This window comes from Leptonychotes weddellii, chromosome 3 (assembly GCF_054177405.1).
Source record: "Leptonychotes weddellii isolate Sample4059 chromosome 3, ASM5417740v2, whole genome shotgun sequence".
NCBI lineage: Eukaryota > Metazoa > Chordata > Mammalia > Carnivora > Phocidae > Leptonychotes > Leptonychotes weddellii.
In genome coordinates this window covers 9,786,130-9,806,841 of record NC_138371.1, presented here as the reverse complement: position 1 = coordinate 9,806,841, position 20,712 = coordinate 9,786,130, and the positions used below count along the sequence as shown (strand labels likewise).

Below are 20,712 nucleotides of genomic sequence, written 5' to 3'. Positions count from 1 at the left end.
GTTGTGGAGAAAGGGGAAACCTCTTACACTGTTGGTGGGAATGCATGTTGGTACAGCCACTTTGGAAAACAGTGTGATGGTGCCTCAAAAAATTAAAAATAGAGCTACCCTATGACCCAGCAACTGCACTACTGGGTATTTACCCCAAAGACACAGATGTAGTGAAAAAAGGGCCGTATGCACCCCAGTGTTCATAGCAGCAATGTCCACAATAGCCAAACTGTGGAAAGAGCCGAGATGCCCTTTAACAGACAAATGGATCAGCAAATGCATTTTGAGAGCTTTCCCATGCTAGGCATTTTACTGGGGACACAGGGACAAAAAAAGCCATGTTCTTGATCCTTGTCCTCATCAAACCTTCAGTTATAAAGGTTGTGACCCAAATCGTTGTCTTACGATGACTTAGACAGGGTTATAAGCGTGGCGCCCAAAGAAATAGTGAACTAACCACTTCCTTTGGCAGTCGCTCAGATACCGCTTGGCACATAGGAGGCACTCAGGACATATTTATACAACGTGCTTTACTTGGAGTGGCAGTAAAACGAAAGTTCCCCCAACATTCACTCGTTCTGTGGCACAGACTGAAGGACGATCTATATGCTTCTGATTACAGAAAGTTGGGTTATAGGGATAATATGGAGGCTTGGGTGTGAAGGAACCTGACTTATGTTCTTATCCACACCAGGGCTGTCTCTTTGTTTGTATGGAGAGACTTGCATCTTGAGTCTTTGGAAAGAAGCTAGGTGGGGAATACTCGAATTAGAAGGGAGCTTTGGTCTTTATCCTTAGAACTGTGGGGTGGGGGTGGGGTGGCCAGTTATACTTTTCTGTCTAGACTTTAATTTTCATGTATTAGTCCCTGCAATCCCCCCCACCCCCCAGGAAGGAACTGTTCTATGTAAGAATAAATGTCAAGCAGGGAAGATGGCAGGTGCTTAGTCATGTCCCCCTTTTGCCGATTAAAAATATGTCAGGAATCAAATTACACAAACCTGTCATTTTCCTTTCTCTCTTGTAGATTTCTTTCAACCCCCAAGGGAATCATCTTCTGACTGGCAGCGCTGACAAAACAGCTAGAATCTGGGATGCTCAGACTGGTCAATGCCTCCAGATTCTCGAGGGGCACACGGATGAGATCTTTTCATGTGCTTTCAACTATAAAGGCAACATAATCATTACAGGTATGGGAGAGAGAAACACATAGACTTGGTTTTCTTTTTCAATTGGCTATTAGAGTTTCCAAGCTGAATACCAAAAGGATTTTATTGCTCTCCCTGCCCCCTCTTGCAGGGTCCCTGGTGCATGCCAATGCTTCCCACACCCGTGATTTAATTTTAGTTGCATGTGGGACCACAAGGGTGAGCTCTGACTATAAGGCTTTGTTGAATTTTGAATTTTAGTTGCTCTTAACAAAGAATTCAGTAAGCTGCCTTACTGGTTACCACCTCTCCCCAGGCAGTGCCCACCGAATGGTTAATATTCAGTTGTCAGTAAGTATTATAACTAAAACAGGCTAGGACACAAGTTCTGCACTGTTGGACTTCCAGCCCATGAGAGATTTATTCTTTGAGCTAAGTTGTTTTCTCCTTGGATGCCCCCTGCTAACACCTTAATATTTGGGGGAAGAGAACCCATATTGAGCATTTTTCAACCATTAACAATTTATTGTGAATTAATTATATTAGAAATGTTTTATAAGAACTGGATTGAGAATAGGTTAACTTCGGTTGTGGAAAGTGACAAGAGTATGGTGTGATGTTAGTGCGGTGCCTCTGGAAACAGGCCCTAGCAGGGAGTGGGGTGGTAAAGCTGTGTGGGGTAGGGGCGCCCTAAGGGGACACAGAGGACATAATCTGCCTAACTCCAGTGATTCTTACCGTGTTGAGCAATTTCAAAATTGCTTAACTGGTCTAATAAGTTAAATGTCCCACGTGCAAGGTTGACTTTCTATATTGGCTGATTAAGTAGCTTCTTAGTCATATAACTTCAGGGGTGCTGAGAATAATCTCCCTTTTTGCCCTAAAAACCTCATGTTACTATTTAATTGTGGATAATTTCTAAAATTATGGATTACTTTCTGGAGTTTATGATTTGCTAGCGTCACTAAAATGTAGGTACTCTTAAGGCACTACCATAATAACCCACATATTTTATTGTGAGCACAATGTCAAATCCTTTCCCATGACGAGGAAAGAGGTGGGAGGCAGTGATGGGGGCACCAGAAGCTCATGTAGGAAGCTGATGGCAAGTAAGGAAAAGGAAGCTGGGGCTGTTTTGTCAGAGGACCAGCCTTTTCTAGTCTACATAGTTCATGTTAGACCAGCTGTGTGGTACCTCTTCCCCGAGTCACAGGAGATCCTAAGAGACTTTAGGGAAGAACATTGTTTATGCCTTGTTTTGCTGCTGGCATTTGCACTCCTGAGCTTGTTAAGACATTACTGATTTATTTAGTGTCTCTCAAAGCACCAAAGTGCTAAACACGGGCCTGCTGGATGGGGGAGCTTACTACAAGGGGGGTGATACTTCTGTTTTGTCATCACCAGAACAATCACTTTGTTTGAATGGATCTACCCCCTTTTCTTGATCGGCCCAGGTGTGATTAACTGCTTGAGTTTTCATGGGCTGCCTGAGGTTGGGCCTGAAATCACAAAATGGAAGGAACTTGGCCAGCATGGTCATTAATCTTTTTTTTTAGAAGATGACGTGTCTTTTGGTGGAATGAACAGTTCTTATAGGCTCTCCCAGTCCATGTAACCAGCACACTTCTTATATTAATGTTATGTGCCTGGCTCCCAAAGGTCAGAGAACCAGCAGTGCCCAGCGCTGCTCCATACCAGAGTGGTCATTTCCAAAGGCAGAGTGAATGTGAATGGCACCCTTGGGCAGCAGTTGATTAGAGCTGCTTTGGAAGAGGGTCTATCATAGCAGTGGGGAGGTAAAAGAATGCACATTTCACATTTTACCAACAATGAGAAAAATCCGTTGACATTTTGAAATGTTCTGAAGTGGAATGTGTTGCCGCCTCATAAGTTAATCACCCTGATCTGGTGATGTTCAAATTCACTGTCTTTCCACTTGACTGCACTGTTTGAGGGGAGGGCAGAGGGAATGAGCAGAGGGGAAGGCTGCATTCTCAGGGGTCCAGTTCTGAGATGCCATGAATCTCACACGTATGAGTAGGACATGAACTTGCCCAATTGATGACTGACAGGAATCATTAAAAATAGAAAATTCTTGCCCCCAAAATGCCGGAGCAGCTCAAAGACTCCACAGCTGGGCACATTGAGTACATTGACCATCGTCAATGTCCCAGAGAAGATCAACTTGTAAAAAGGGAGAGTTAGTGAATGAAATAAAGAAAAAATAACTTGGTGAAATTTGTTTTATTAGGTAGCAAGGATAATACATGTAGGATATGGCGCTGACTGAAGAAAAAGGCAGTTGGTGAACAAATTTGCTAGTAATGGAGATCAAGACCTGGAGCTTCACAGAGAGCAAGCAAGCTGTTTTGATATTTCACGTTTTCTCTCTTTCCAAAAGTCAACAATTTATACACTATCCTTAGCTTCATGGATATGACCATTAAAACTGATAAAGTTATATCATTTCTTGATATTATTTGATGGGAATGACAGGAAAGAGCATAATGTTTGGCAAATGTCACTGGTCATTTCAATTTTGTTTTTATTTTTAGTAGCATCATGGTAGTAATTAAGGAAACCAGAGTGATTTAACAGTGTGTCTCCAAGATTCTACTTTGTAGGCTATTATAATTTCTGTTGAATAAAGTTTTTGGAAGCAGTTTTTAGTGAATTGTACATCTATATATATGATGTATGTTTCTCTTGTGATGAGAACTTTTAAATCTACTCTTGTAGCAACTTTCAAATATACAATACAGTATTATTAACTAGAGTCACCATGGTGTCTATGACATGCTCAAGGCTTATTTATTTTTTAACTGGAGGTTTGTATGTTTTGACAGCCTTCACCCATTTTGCCCATCCCCCCAATGCCCTGCCTCTGGCAACCGCAAACCACCAATCTGTTCTCTGTATCTATGAGTTCAGTGTTTTGTTTTGTTTTTTTTTTTCTGTTTTGTTTTTCTTTTCGGGTTCTGCATATGAGTGAGAACATACAGTATTTGTGTTTCTCTGTCTGACTTATTTTGTTTAGCAAAATGCCCTCAAGGTCCATTCATGTTGTTGCAAATGGCAAGATTTCCTTCTTCTCTATAGCTGAGCAATATTCATTTGTATTTATACACCACATTGTTCTTATCCATTCATCCATCAGTGGACACTTAGGTTGTTTCCATACCTTGGCTACTACTGTAAATAATGTTGCAATGAACATCGGGGCACTTATATCTTTTCCAGTTAGTGTTTTCATTTTCTTCGGGAAATACCCAGAAGTGGAATTGCTGAATCATATGGTAGTTCTGTTTTCAATTTTTTGAGGAAACTCCATGCCGCATAGTGGCTGCACCAGTTTGGAATTTGACTAGAAGTTCTATTACTTCTTTAGTGATTTTACTTTGTGTAACTAAGAATGAGAAAGGCAAAATTGGAAGCCTAATCTTTCTTCCCTCATACTCAAAAGTATATCTATACCTCCTTCCCCCAGAAAAAAAAGTTGACAACCTATACTGAGTAAAATGAGGGCAGCATATAGGGAAAGCAAAATGGATCTCACTTACTAGCAAATATATTCTGAATTCATAGTGGGCATAAAATATATAGGCAGGTTTTTCTCCAGAAAAAAAGTTAAACAGAATAGACCTTCGAACTATTGAATTAAAAAATCTGGATGGAAAACAACTGAGGTACCAGGGAAAATCATCAAACACCAACCCAATTGCTACTGAAATACTAAAAACTATTTTTAAAAACACTTTTCTATGTAAAAGTGCTGGAATGTATATTAAAAACTATTGTTAAAAGATAAAGCACAAGATAAAACCAGTGATGCCTGAACCCAGAGCAAGAGAATGCATGAGAATCTTATGGAGTCATTTTCTTAATGATAACAACAGTCATCAGGGTGGCTGAGTGTGTGTCGCCTGCCAGACACCGCCCACCCACTTGACATGGATCATCCATGCAACCCTCCCAGCAACTGTTTCCGAGCAGGTAACAGTCCTGATCTGAAAATGAGGAGGTGAGTCACACTGAAGTGAAATAATCTACCAAAGACACCACGTGTTAGGGATTCTGGCTCCATTACACTTTGTACTTAAATGAACAATCATGGGAGAAGAGTATAGATGTATCAGTAGGAAGGTTGGGGCTGTGAATTATCCCTCAGATCATCAATGGATGTCTAGCACCCAAGAAGAAAAATAAAACAAGAGCAAAACAAAACAAACTAAAACTTCAGTGCAGCTGCTGGAAGGAGGACGTTCAGAGATGGGGAAGCCAAGCAAGGCTTGGATTAGAGAAACCTGGGCCAAAATTTAGCTACTTCTTCTGAAGCCAAGAAGAAGTTGACATTGACTCTTCCTTTCTGAGTGTTTGATGGCTTTAGGGAAGGTGGAAATGCTATTTTGTTACATCATTCAATAGAGAGAGCCAATGTATGGTCATGGAGGTCATCCTACACCTCACTGACCTATTTAGCTGTAGGAAGCCCCTCAGTCAGAAAAGTTTCCTCTATTATGTGTTGAAGAAATCTTTCTTTATAGAATACTTATTAAAGTTTCCAGTAGTATTTTTTTTTTTTTGAGAGAGAGAGAGAGAGAGAAAGAGAGTGCACATGTGTGAGCTGAGGTGAGGAGCAGAGGGAGAGAGAGAGAGAATCTTAAACAGCCTCCGTGCTCAGTGTGGAACCTGAGGTGGGGCTTGAGCTCATGACCCTGAGATTATGACTTGAGCCGAAATCAAGAGTTGGATGCTTAACTATCCAGTAGTATTTTTTTTTATTATTGAAGTATAGTTGATACACAATGTTATATGTTTCAAATGAACAACATAATGGTTCAACAATTCTACACATTACTCAGTCATCATCATGAGAAGTGTCATCACCATCTGTCCCCATACAGCATTATTAAATGTTATTTACTATATTCCTTATGCTGTACTTTTCATCCCTGTGACTTATTTTATAACTGGAAGTTTGTACTTCTTCCAGTAGTATTTTTAAGCTACTTAAAAAATAAATGTTTAGATACTTAAGATCATAAAAGAAGTGATAATACCCTCACTTTATTTTCATCTGGAGTGTTGTAGGATGTAAGTGAAGTGCGTGTGGAGTCTGGAGTCAGGGTGCCTGGATATATATTCTGATTCCAACTCTTAGTTCGGCAAGTTCCCCTACCACACTGCCTTCGTTTCTTCAGCCAGAAAGTGGTGATAATAATCATTCTTGTTTTGAGGATTGGGAATATCTGGCACATTGTAAGCATGATAAATATTTCCTATTATTCTTTTAATCAGTAACTTAGTGGTCATCTTAAAAAACTCTATTTGATATATGAACACATTTCTCAGAAAGGAACATAGTATTAATTACTCAGAATGATAGCTAAAATATAACTCACTTTAATGTATTATAGGTATCCTGGGGAGAAATATAACTCAAGTTTTTATCAATAAAAGTTTAAGAAACCTGGAGCATTGTCCTTTTAAGGTTTCTCTCTCAAACAGAGGAGCTGAGATGTGAGATCATCATCAGTATAAATGATTATGGTCTAATCCATCTTCATATATTCAGAGTTAGGATAGGATTTTAGGAAAGTGAATCATTCTCATAAAAATGAAATATCTTTTCTAACAACTCATATCTAAAACTGCAGGAGCTCACAATTTAGCATAATGCCTGATTTAGAGACAAAATAAATGCTTTTTGAACTAAACAGTGCTTTCTAGACATGTAACTTCTACATTGCCATTTAAAAACACATCAGTAATCTTTTAAATCACAAGTGGATTATATTCTGTCTTTCCACTGCAGCTGTTATTCTTCAATTTACCTTATTGGGTCTCCAAAGGAGGGAAATCTGTAGCAAAAGGAAAAAGCAGTTACTATATTTAAGGACATAGCCCTTCTCAAACACAAAGAATTGTAAACTGACTAAAAATATCTATAATCCTTTTGTTACCTTACCAAGATTATTTTATTTTTTGTTCAATTCAACTTCACTGTTATCTTGGGTAGGATGGTTTTGGCTGCAAGTAGCAAAATACACAGTTAAGACAAAGTCAGTCCCAAAGTTGGTTATTTAGCGGCAAGATGACCCAAGGACCCAGGATTTGGGGCGTTCCCCTTTGCTGTCCTTATTGGCTTTCCCTGAGTGTCCTTCCAAGTTGCAAGATGGCTGACACGTTTTCTTGGTTTAATGATCTTGTCATCTCTTTAATCTCATCAAATCCAGAAGAGAACTTCCCACTTCCTTTTCCATGATTTCCATTTACCCTAACATCTTAGCAGTTCTATTCCTGCCACTGATGGTAATGATCTTGTCTTTTCACTCTTTATTTTCTCTATGTGCCCACCAAATCATAAACACTTTTCTCAATTAAAAAACAAATCCTCGCTATCCAGTCTTATTGCCATATTATTCTGTAATCTCTAGTCTCACTACCTCTGTACTAGAAACTGAGACAATCTTCTAGTTAATTATCCTGGCTTCCTTTTGCTCTATTAGATGATTGCTTTCTAAAGTAAACAGGAAAAGAAAAACAAAAAACCTTTCCAAACATTTGCATGTTTTATGGTTTTATGATTTACAAGACTTTTGCCTAACTCAGTTCATTTAATAAAGAGGAATGATATAGGAATTTTAGAACCTGAATTTAGAGTTGGTAACACATAATTTAGGAGGGGGAGGATGGCTTCCCTGGATCAGCTGGCCAGTGGGTAGCCAGACATGAATTCACACCTAGAAAGGCTGTGTCCTCCATATAGCTCAAAGAGGTCTTAAGTAATGAGGTACTGCCTGAGTTTTTCAACATGATTAGTGTGTGTTTTATGTACTAGCATGTATTTTTTTTAATTGTCTAGATTTCCTTTGAGTCCCCTGAATAACTTTTAAAACATAAACATTATGAAGAATGGTTTTTTTTTTCCCAATTAATAAAAGTTTGAGCTTGAACCTGTACTTTGCATGCAATTATTTAGTAACGGGGTGCCAATTCCTTGTGGCCTGGTAATCCTAAATTCACACTTCTTCTAGCAACTATATCTTTAAAGAGTAGAATTGTCTATTCCAAACATTGTAGATACTAAATTAAAATTAAAAATAAAAGCTTTTGGAAGTAGAAAAGAGCAAGTGCTCAGATTCTTATTATTCACACTCGGCGAGTGGAGAGTTAGATGCAGTAATGACCTAGGAATTCCACTTAGTAATAGGATGGCCTGTGTGAACTTGTAAGGGCAAGTTGTTCATTCTCACAAGTTTCTGCCCCAGCAACAACAGAGTAAGGCTGGGTCCCCACTCATTCTTACTGTGGAGCCCATTTTACAAATGCAGGGTGGGGTGTTGAAATCAGTCCAAGACAATGAGAACAAAGGTGAAGTCACAAGCGTGTGAAATGGGGGCTCCTCTTCTATTAAAACATGTATTTGTTTAATTGCTTAGTAAAATTATCTAATCTCAACATAATGATATATATAAAACAAAGTATTTGAAAAATATTGAAGGGTTTAGAAAACTCAGAGCAAAAGAAACCACAAAAACCAATGTAAAAAATACTCCTTATGTGAAGGAAATTGAGTTAATTTTGTTTAATAAAATCAGTGTTTTATTTAAATGAATATGATTAATGGGTAATACTATCCGGGTTTTTTTCTCTGATTCATGTAACTGCATTTCTGACACTGGATATTTCTATAACGGTCATTTATTATAAAGGACTTCATTTTTAAATGCAGTTTGTATCCAAGGCAGTAATTTTTGACTTACTAATACAATAAGCCAACGGCAGATTATGATTCACATATATTTCTTTCCTTTCCTTCATATTAGAATGAGCTTATAAAAAAAAAAAAGAATGAGTTTATCATTCTTAAATATGGGCCAGGTCCACCTATATGGTTAAAGGGAGTAGAGATTCTACTATAGCAAATTGTCCTCTCCACAGCTGAACTCATTCTGGTGAAATCCCTGATCCCAACTAAGTAGATTAATTTCATTCATCTCTGCTATTGGCAAGCTGCATCTTCTATGTTGTTGTTTTTCTTGATTTAAAAATCAATATTGAGATTCCTCAAAATTTAAACATAAAATTACCATATGACACAACAGTTGCACTCCTAGGTTATGAAAAATGGCACCTAAGCCCATGACTCTCATGTTCCTGGCCGCGCTATTGACAACAACTCAACGTCTACCAACGGTTGCATGGATAAACAAGGTTTGATATATCTTTACAATGGAATATTATTCAACTGTAAAAATGAATAAAGGACTGATATATGCTACCATGTAGGTAAATCTATGTTTAAAACATTATGCTAAGTAAAAGAATCCAGACATAAAAGGTCATATATTGGGTAATCCCATTTATATGAAATATCCAGAATAGGTAAATCCATAGACACAGAATGTAGATTGGCAGTTGCCAGAGATGGGCAGTAGAGGGAAATGGGGAGGAGTCACTCAATGGGTGAAGTTTTATTTTGGGGTGCTAAAAACGTTTTGGAATTAGAGGTGGTCATTGTACAACACTGTAAATCTACTAAATGCTAATCGATTGTTCACATTAAAATGGCTAATTTTATGTTATGTGAATTCCATCTCAATAAAAACTTACCAATGCTCAATCTGTTTTCACAATCTTTTCCAAGTGGTAAGGGGTCAATTTTCTTGGTTTTCACAGCATAATATACGTGTTTTTTGTCTTTTAGAGGCATATTATTTAAAGGGGAATCAAACATTGACCTCATGAAGAAAAAGACGTAAGCCATAAAGATATTTGTATTAGTTCTTTAGAAAAATTCATAGTTGGATGATGTCTTTCAACAATTAATTACTTATTGTCTCTGAGACACCATGCTAGTTACAAACAACTTGATTAGGTTTTTGGTGGGAAAGGAGTCTATGAAAGTTTGGAAATTTCTTTTCTTTTTTTAGAACTAAGAGTATATTTTGGAGGAGTATACTTTGAAATAAAAAAATAAAACCTGAAGGATGAAATGTTTGAAACATGACAGGAAAAACACTTTCTTATTATAACATAAAATCTGGCCCAGAAAGGGAGGATCCAGTTGGTATTTGATGCTTTTGAAATTACAAGACTTATAAGCCTTCAAAATATTTTCTTATAACAATTCCTGGTTTGATACTTTCTGACTTTGGGTTGGTGATATGCAAGTAGTCTACATTTGGGAATGCTACTTTTAGGAGTACCCTGCTCTTTTAGGGTGAACCCTGTGGAATTTTACAGGCCTCTGAAACCAGTTCATTATAACCTCTGGAAGACTCCACCAGGGAGTTGGCATAACTTCGATTCTTTTACCCCTTTCTACTACACGTCCTCCACTTTCTTCTTCCCTGAAACACGCTGGTTTTTATAAGAAAGCCCCAGAATGGGTATTGGCTTAACACATGGAGAGGAATTGATAAAGGTTTGTGTGTGTGTGTGTGTGTGTGTCTATGTGTATGTGTGTGTTTCACAAGGCTCCTTGAATTCTGCACATTAAGGCAAAAGCATCAGTTTCTCTCTACTCCTAAATTCCCTTTTGAGTTCAGAATTTCAGTTTGCATTACCTAGAACTTAAAAAATGAGTTTATGGGAATGCAAGAGATGGAAATCCTAGAAAAGTTGTCTGGAAGCTATAAATGAAGACCAGGTCTGCTATTCTTTCCACCTTTTGGGAAATGTTGAATGCATCTCTTTGGACAAAGTTACCTTTGCTACTATTTTCATGGGACTGTAAGATTTTTTTTTTAAGATTTTATTTATTTTAGAGAGAGAGAGAGAGTTAGGGGAGGAGCAGTGGGGGAGGGAGAGGGACAGAGAAAGAATCTGGAGCAGACTCTGCATCTAGCTGGGACCTCAACGCGGGGCTCCATCCGGGGACCCTGAGATCATGAGCTGAGCTGAAACCAAGAGTTGGACACCCAACCCGCGGAGCCACCCAGGTGCCCCAGGACCTTAACGAAGTAGATCTTAATGAAGTAATTAATGCTATCACTAATGAAAAGTAGAAAATGATGCCGTGTTCTAAAAGTGCATAGGCTTGCATGCCTTTATTCTCTCATATCAACAGATGGCAGTGTTTATCTTTTGGCAGATAAATTGTTTCAAAAGCTACGAATGGGGAGTATAAAGAGTAAACATTTTATTCTATGTCCTTTAAAGATCAGGGTTATGTGGGGATATATAACAATGCTCAGATTTTGGTATGGTTTAAACTTAGGACTATCTTGGCATATCTGGGGCAAATGACAGATCTCATTAATTTTGATGCAGTGTAGAGACATTTTTCCATCTATGAGGACTCAGACCAGTAAGGTGAATGAGAGATAGTTCTTTTTTTCTCTATAGATCCCTCAATTGGAAACCAGTTTTAATTATTTTAAAACAACACAATCAATTTATCAAGGAATCCAACATTCAATTATGTCTTTTAATGGTAATACCTAATCAGAATGTAACATGGATTCTTTTTATGTTTTAATAAAGTTTATTGTAATTTCATTGGGTTGAGAGTCTAAGAATTGTAAATACTTTGAGTATTAGTTATTTTAACATAACCATAAATCAAAAGGGTCACACTGGTTTGTGTTGAGTTATCAAAGACAAAATTAGGTCTAACACTAAATTAACATAAATTTGTGGCAAAGAAAGTCATCTGCTATCACTTCCATTCCAGCAGGAGTTTAAAGTTGCAAAGGAGAGTCAGTTTCATAGAGTAAAAAGATGAAATGCTGAGTCTCTGACAAGTGTTCTGTTAGGATGGGTACTTCGGAAATGAGGTGGCTTTCTAATTGGTCTTCAGCTCCTTGGTTGGCTCCAAGGAAGCATACAAACAGCTTGAGGACATTTCAAAAGAAGGATTGCTCAATGTTGCGGGCAGAGGTTTTTTGTTTGTTTGCTTGCTTTGTTTCTTTTGTGGTGGCGATTTACTGGAATAAATGGGGGCAGTTATGTTTTGTTGTCCTCAAACTGTCATAATATTCCATATTTGGTGAGGACGTGGCTGCCACAACAGCCAGTTTCCCAGGAAAGACAGTATTTTGGAAATTAAAAACATGGATTCAGGGATCAGAATGCCTGTTTTAATATCCTGTTCAACCACTTCTTGGATGTGGGACTTTGTGAATTCAAACACCCCTTGACTCCGTTTTCTCATCTATAAAATAGGACTAACAATAGTATAGGGGGAGTTTGTGAGGATTAAGTAAGTTAACTGATACATAATGAGGCTGACACATCATAAACATTCAATTAGTGGGCAGCTAATATTATTTGTGGACACCGCTTCAATGACTTTGATTTAAAGGATTTAAGAATTGAAAAAGGATCTGCACATTCAAGGTAAATTTTCTTATTAATTTATTATGGTTCGGGGCATCCCTGCAACAGACAAAGGCCTTCTAATTCACCTTCTCCTAGGAAACTAACGGGGAATAAAATAAATGCAGGGAATATTTTGAGGGCTCATCTGTCATGAATTCTCACGGATTCAGGCACGTGAATAAAATTTTGGCTCAGCTTAATAAACATGTTGTGTCCACGGCTCTGAATCAGCCCAGTTTTTCTGTATTTTTTCCCTTTTGCAAAAGTAAAGCCTTGTCCAGCCTGCACAGCCATGGAAATCACGGTTGAAGAAGGTGCAAATGCCATTAATTAAGCAGAATTGCAAAATTCTTCTTGAAACCCTCCTCTCAGTACTTGAGAAGATGTTCTTATTAGGAAAATTAGAGGAAATTTATCAAATACTTCTCAAAAATATCTTAAAGGTGAAAACAGTCCCCAGGGTATTCTCATGGGCCCATTACAATTTTAGTGACGTACACGTATTAGGGGAGTTGACATATGCCCCCAAATTTGGATTTTAATCACTTATACTGCCGGTCAAAGAAGCCAGTGCCCCTTCAATAAAAGTGGCCACAGATATACTTCTTATTTATTGTCACCTTCAGTGTGTTACCAGTAATGTTTCGGGTTTGGACTTACACCGAACGTGCAATAATCCCTTGGGATCTTTTGTGATGTGGTTCATTGGTTAGTATTGTTCATCATCTGAAGCACTTTGTTATTTGCAAGTATTTCTCAGACATATTCTCATCTTTAATTACAGAAATAGCAATTCGAGGAGGCATACCTGAATTTCTGCTCCATTTAGATGTGGTTTTTCCCTGTTTTCCCAGAGGAGTGTATATTCCTGCAGTGGAAGATGACACTGGGTGTTTTTCCCCAGGCAGAAGAAGACTTGTTTTCTAGGTGAGCCTGAGGCAAAAGGACATGTACAATTATTTTCCAGGCTAGAAAATCTCCAACGGGAAGTAGGGTAGCTGTTACAAGTTATTAACTCGTGGGCTATCACCATGAATAACCAAGTCGGTTGAGTCATATAAAATTGCCAATTTTGACAAATTTTGTTCTCCAAAAAATAATTTCATATGGTTCACCCTAATATATTGCTGTATGTGTGCAAGGTGAGAGATTTTATGTCCATGTTTGTTCTCAAAAAGATTCTTTTTTTTTTAAGATTTTATTTATTTATTTGACAGAGAGAGAGAGCACATGTAGGTAGAGCAGCAGGCAGAGGGAAAGGGAGAAGCAGGCTCCCCGCTGAGCAGAGAGCCTGACGTGGGGCTTGATCCCAGGACCCTGGGATCACGACCTGACCCGAAGGCAGACGCTCAACCGACTGAGCCACCCAGGTGCCCCCTCAAAAAATTCTTGATGGTGGCCTGCAATCCAATACTGCAGCCTGGTGTCCTCCTCCTGCAGAGGGCAGAGGGCAGAGGGCAGGATTCCAAAAACGGTTGATGATAGATTGACCTACATGATCATGGGCGAGAACCCTCACTTAACATGGTGTGTGGCAAAGAGTGTGCACTTTGGGATGAGGCAGTGTTCACCTCATCATTCTATTATTCTGGGTAAGTCATTTCACCTTCCTGGGTTTGTTTCCTTATCTCTACAATGGAAATATAACCAGAGACTGAAGTGAGATACTCCATATGAAGAAAAACCAGCTCAAAGGCTGTGGTATAGCTGGCAGTCAGTAAGTGTCCTTGACTTTGCTCCATTGAGAACGAGCCAGGTCAAGGTTGGACTCAGTGCTGACTTGGGTGACGGGAAAGACGATCTTGCATGAACTGCCTTTGTGGATGAGAGCAGGGACGGCTTCTCTGCCTTTCTGAAGGCCAGAGCCCTCCCTCCCCAGAGGTGCTTCTCTCAGCCACTCAGACTTTACTGACTCCCTTGGGAAAAGCAGGCGGCCTATATTTAGAATAGAATCAGCGGCTTTCTTATGCATTTGAGCTAACGCTTACAAGAATTAATCACAAAAACTTTTTAAGCATTGGCTAAATGTAAACATTTTGTTTCAGGAAATCTTATAAATATCTATAGGTCTTTCAGATTGGTTTGAGAATGAGGATGGAAATAGAAGAATATGAATATATATATCTGAAAATAAGTCTCTCTTGAGGGAAGTCAGTTGCTGCAAAATTGACATTATAACCTATATAGATAACTTATTAGTAATGAATCAAGTTAGCTGGTGTCACCTTCAATTTTGAACAGACTAAAGAGGTGATCTCACGTCAGGCATTCATATAGTTCACTGTTAAAAGACGAGGCCCAAATTTCCCATTCTTATGTTCCAAGGTATCTGTGAGCTGGTCTTAATCTACATTTCTGGCCTAATCTTTCCTGCTCCCTGCTATCCCAGATGTCATGGGATGAATTGTATCTCTCCAAAATTCATATGTTGATATCCTAATCCACTTCAGAATGCAATCAGAATGTAATTATACTTAGAGATAAGGTCTTTAAAGAAATCATTACTTTTGGTCTTTAAGATGGTTCCAAATCCAATCTGACTGGTGTCCAGAGGAGAAATTTGTACACACAAAGACACACCAGGGATGCAGACGCACAGAGAGAAGACCACGTGAAGACGTAGCAAGCACGTGACCAAGCTAAGCAGAGAAGCCCAGGGAGAAATTAAGCCTGTCAACAGCTTGATCTAGGACTTCCAGCCTCCAGAACTCTGAGAAATACATTTCTGCGTCTTAAGCCACCCAGTTTGTGGTGTTTTGTTATGGTGGCCTGAGCTAATACAGCAGATAATGAGTCCACTCATCAGGTCTCCAAATATGTGCCAGACTTTCCTCTCTCTGTAATTTTACTTTTACTTACTGTTTTAGTCCACTCGGCTACTATGAAAAAATATCATAGACACTGGGGGAGTGGGGTTGGGACTATAAACACCAGAAATTTATTTCTCGCAGCTCCAGAGGCTGGAAAATCTAAGATCAAGCCACCAGCAGATGCAGTGTCTGGTGACAGCCTACTTCTTGTTCATAGATGGCCATTTTCTTGCTGTGTCCTCATATGGTGATGAGGCAAGGGAGCTCTCTGGGGTCTCTTTTATAAGGGCATATGATCCCATTAATGAGGGCTCTACCTTCAAGACCTAGTTACCACCCAGAGGCCCCACCTCCTAATACCATCACATTGGGGGTTAGTTTTCAACATATGAATTTTAGCGGGGGGGACACTCATCTACCCTAAAACTCCTTTTCTTTTATCTCTGGCTGGGCAATCTTCCCCCCCACCATGTTTTACACTTTACCCCAGATACCATTTCTTCCTTGAACTCTTCTTTGATCCTTCCCACCCATCCTTACCCCTCCAAGGTAGAAAAGCTCTCTCTCCCAAATTCCATTTGTGCATGCCTATTTTATAATTTTAAATTCTGTTATTCTTGAAAATAGAGGCTAGGTTTCCAGAATTTGGGCTGAAGACGGGAAAGATGAAAGGACTATGGGGCCATCAGAGGTCATCGTGTTTTGTTTTTAGAATGAGCAAGGCTTATGCCCGATTTTAGACTGAGAAATTGTCCTAGTGGCAAAAGGATGGTTGAAGAATTAGACGGAAATTGAAACTTGTTGGAACCAAGTGTTAAAGGAGACAGAAAAGGTGGTCAAAGAACAGACAGAAGGAGGGGTTGACATTGAAAGAAAAACAGCTCATGTTCTGAGACTCGAGGGTACGATGTGGGGAAGAAACTAGTTTTGCTAATTTTGTGGTTTATTATTTCTAAAATCATGAAGAGCATGAGCTCCAGAGCTTGATTCCTAAGTCCCTTCACTCATCATGCTGGATCTGTGACCCAGATGGCTTTTAAATTCTGTTCAGTCTTAGTGTTTCCAGGTCCGCAGTGGGCAAAATTGTCACTGTCATCAAAGGATTAAATGAATAACACATGTAAAGTACTTAGCACAGAACGCAACAACAGTGATAACAGTAATTCCTATTACTATGTTAGCGCCCTCCTGTCAAAGAACAGATCAGGTTGATTGCTCCTTGGAGGGAGAATGCACTCCCCTGGGGAATCGTGGAGCCTCTCAGAAAGGGAATGTTAGAAAGGATTTATTACAGGGTTTGGGATTGTGTTAGGTTCTTTGGCGGACTGTTTAGGGACTTTACTCTTTGTTCTAGATTGGATGCTGTAAGGAAGTGGGGGTAATGCTGTGATTGGGTTTATTCATCAATTTTATGCAATTGGTAAATTTTACGTAATTGGTAAGAAAAAAGGCACCACTCATACTAGCCAGGAGAGGGGGCTCTTTGGTCATTTTTGGGCTTGAACAGGGCTCCTATTTTAGCTGTGTTCAGACTCATAGTGGAGGGGTTTTGTTTTTGTCAAGGCAGTTGCAACACCAAGACCTGGCTGATAAAAATGCCTGATGACCTGGGTTTCTGTAGGGTTGTCTGCTGAGAATGAGGTGCTTAGGACTGAGGGATGTTGACCACTTTTTTTTTTTTGATAGTTACTGAAGAAAATCAGAAAGGCTGTTGGGCGGCACGAAAGCTGGGACCTTAGATGTTTGTAGCCATGTGTGCTGTGATTGTGTGATTCCCAAGGTGTCTGGCTGCACAGCACTTGTAGGATGTGCCTGTGGAGAGGCACATCCTACAAGTGGTTCTGGCCTAGGGTTGACAGAAAGACTAGGACACAAGGACAGGAGTCAAAGCTGAGAGTGCTGGTGAGCCCAGATCTGTTGATTTGTTGTGATGTAGGGGAAACGCAGTGAACAGAGACAGGAGATGAGGGGACTAACCACCAGGAGAAGAGTCTTTTATTTTAGAAAACTGTCCAGTAGAAGCCCTTCTGAGTAATGTGAAGCTCCCTGGCTAGAAAGAGTCCAGGGCATTGAGAGTGAGAAGGTCGGGGGTGAAAATGGAAAATCCTTGTGCTGGGAATGGCCAGCAATCCCTGTATAGATGGATGAAAAGATAACTCCAAACTTTGCCATAAAAGAGAGGAGAAGGCATGGGGCCAACACTCAGAGATGAAGACCCTTTGCTCTTCTCTGCTCCTGCTTTTATTGGTCCTTCAGGATAATCACAAATCCTTTATCACTGTCTCTCAAGACGTGATGTGTGACAAGGGGTCTTACTGAAACTGGGAGGATTTATGGGAAAGATAAGATATGCTAATTTGCATCACCTACTAAACATAGCCTAGGGGACAACGCATTCTTCTCTTAATGCTAATTTGCATCACCTACTAAACATAGCCTAGGGGACAACGCATTCTTCTCTTAGATCACAGTGTGGCTGTTTGGGCTAAGAAAGCTTCAGGGAAGGGCGCCTGGGTGGCTCAGTCGGTTAAGCGACTGCCTTCGGCTCAGGTCATGATCCTGGAGTCCCAAGATCGAGTCCCGCGTCGGGCTCCCTGCTCAGCGGGGAGTCTGCTTCTCCCTCTGACCCTCCCCCTCTCATGCTCTCTGTCTCTCATTCTCTCTCTCTCTCAAATAAATGAATAAAATCTTTAAAAAAAAAAAAAAAAGAAAGCTTCAGGGAAGGCAACTCCCCATGGCATTCCAAAGGCAGAGTGGTCATGAGGACCCCGGCATTCCAAAGGTCTATGCCCTTCTCCAAAACCCTCCTTTGCCCCCAGCAGCCTCTGTGTTACATTTTAGCAAGCCAGGTATCATGGCTAATTTCATGCTCTACATTAACCCCAACATCCTTGGGCTACTTTGAATTTGTCAGTCTGTCTGTCTCTTCTAAGACAGGACGCAAGTGAGGTGATGAGTTCTCCTGCCTCTGTCCGCAACAACCCTCACCTTTCCCTCCTCGGATGGGTGACATACTCTCATATTCCATTTTTAGAATATGTTCCACTTCGAGGGGAAAGGATACCCTCTTGCACTGGTTTGCCATATGGCCCCTCCCCCAGCATCTCCGAGATTTTTTAATGATGGAGTATTTCATTTTGCGTCCTCTGCTCAGGGCTCTGGCACACGGTCATGGAGGAGAGAAGAGTTCAGAGAAAGACCTGGTAAGCCAGGTCCACAGTTTTTACAGAACTCTCTCCTCTATCAGGGATGAATTGCCTTTGGAACAAACCTCAAAACCCTTAGGAGGCTGCCTCTCAGGACCTCAGGAGCATATCATTGCCTCTCATGCTGGGCCCACCACCAGTAGACACAGTCTGCTCTTTATCCCGAACTCTCCAGAATGCGGAGTGGTAGAGAGCTCTCATTAGTGAATGATTGACGGGCTGGTTAAATGATTGAACTAATACTAAATGTGGCCTGTTACTTTAGCACTGATTTTCAACAGATGTTTATGGGACATTAGCTATTCTTTAGGGGGTTCTTAAAGGCATCCACGCCAATGATTGTGAACCCTGTCCTCCACATCTTTCTTTACCAAAGGAACTTAGCTTTTTTGTTCTTCCTGATTTTAGCCCACAAATAAAATGCATTCAGAGAATGGTTTTTGAATTTTTAAGAGAGAGAGACAGAGAGCCACCACTGGCTAAGGGATTGAAGTTCTGCATTTAATCATGCAAAATCTGGCCATGATTGATTCTTCCCAATTCATTTTCTTCTATTTGCTCACATAAATTCCTTGTCTAGTCTAGCTTATATAATGTGTCTGCACCAGCCATTTCCGGTCTCCATATTTTTGCTCCCTGAATCTCCATCCTCTGACGTCAGCTCATGTTGCAAGTCTTCCTTGATCCCCATGCCTGGATATGCTCTCTCCTTATGCTGAATTCCATAGCATTTATTATGCCTCATGGCCCACCCTTTATGTTGCATACTTTACTTCCCCAACCAGATGGCTCATTCATTCACTTACTCACTTGATAAGTGTTCATTGGTGCCTGTTAGGGACCATGCATGTGGCTAGGTACTGGGATTCATAATGCATAACACAGATACCTCTGCCTTCAGAGTATGTAGTTGTCTTGTTTTATACATGTTTTGATATTGATAAAATTTTCATCATCCTTGGAAGTAAATACCTATATAAATTAGAAATAATTATTTTAGTTAAAAAATGGGTGCTTACTGAAGCCATTGGAATACTTGAAGTTACCTTCCTGGATTGTACACCTGTCGCAGGCAAGTGCCATGTATTAGTTCGTCGTCAATCAGGATAGATAAGGTCAAGCTGCAGTTAAATAAAGAAGACCCCCAATTCTCAGGAAGTTAATAATCAGAGATTTATTTATCACTTATGCAAAGTCTGCTATGGGTCTAGGCAACTGTCCAGGGAGGCCGTTCTCCCTGACGGCTCATTAGTAAGATCTAGTTGATTTGGTTTAGTATCTCTGCATTTAGCCAAATAACGTGCACATAGTAAGAGCTTACTCGATATTCAGCGAATTCACACACCTTGTTTTCTTCTCTTTTAAATATTGTGTGTGATTTTGTGTATGTGTGCATAGTGGATCTACTTTTCCTCTCCAGGCAGGTGCTTCTCAGCCCATTAGTTCTGCAGGTCTACAGCTCCACAAATTTGTGACTCTTGGGAGTAAAAGTACAGAGACCTATAACAGTGAGACCATTGTGATCACAACTGCAGTGATAGCATTGGTAGAGAGAAGCTCCCTGTGATACAACGGGCACCCAACTACCCACTGACCCTCATCTCTTCAGACTTTCTCTTCTAGACCCAATAAAAAGGCAAAGCCCCCTTCCAGAAAGTCCCCCATTAAAAAGGCCTGAGGCCTGCCCCTCACTATAAGGCAAATCAATAGCAATGCTGGCCTTGCTTCTGGTTCCTGGCAGCTGGCTGCAGGGGGGCCCACAGGTAGGGACCAAAGGGGGACCAGGCAGGAGCTATCTGAGTGCAGCTTTGGGTCTGACAGCCCAGAGAAGGGCTGGAGTAGTAAGGATAGTGCTGAGGTTGAAAATGGGCCTTGTGTGAACCCTTAACCCCAACCTGCTCACCTTGGAGGAGCCCTGAGCAAGAAACCTGGCTATATCAAATCGCACAAGATCTGGGCAGCCCAGAACATCTCCAAGAGGATTGCCACATCACAGAACCTTATCCATCTCACTACCGACAACCTTGTCCTGAACCTACAGGATGAAAGTTTTACCCGGGGCAGTGACAGCCTCATCAAGGATAAGAAATGAGCCTGGTGCCAGGAACTTCACTCCCAGAGAAGAAGCAGATCTGTTTCTCCCCCTCCCGCCAGCTTGGGGTACAGCACACCCCTATGCTACCCCGGTATCAAGCGATGGTCCTTTCTCCATCTGTCATCCCAACCCTT

General features: G+C 40.3%; 1 protein-coding gene and 1 non-coding gene across 2 annotated transcripts in view; both read left to right on the top strand.

The window, feature by feature from the left end:
• Positions 1-9,765, top strand: part of DAW1 (dynein assembly factor with WD repeats 1) — a 53,292-nt gene extending 43,527 nt beyond the window's left edge. The window contains exons 12-13 of the mRNA XM_006746697.3: positions 1,019-1,181; positions 3,391-9,765. Of these exons, the coding sequence (XP_006746760.1) occupies positions 1,019-1,181; positions 3,391-3,425 (198 nt within the window). The 3' untranslated portion in view covers positions 3,426-9,765. The remainder of the gene's footprint in view (positions 1-1,018; positions 1,182-3,390) is intronic.
• Positions 9,766-20,086: 10,321 nt separating this feature from the next.
• Positions 20,087-20,284, top strand: LOC115936743 (small nucleolar RNA U89). The gene has a single exon (XR_004072136.1). It is a non-coding gene; the product is annotated as a small nucleolar RNA U89 (small nucleolar RNA).
• Positions 20,285-20,712: the final 428 nt, after the last annotated feature.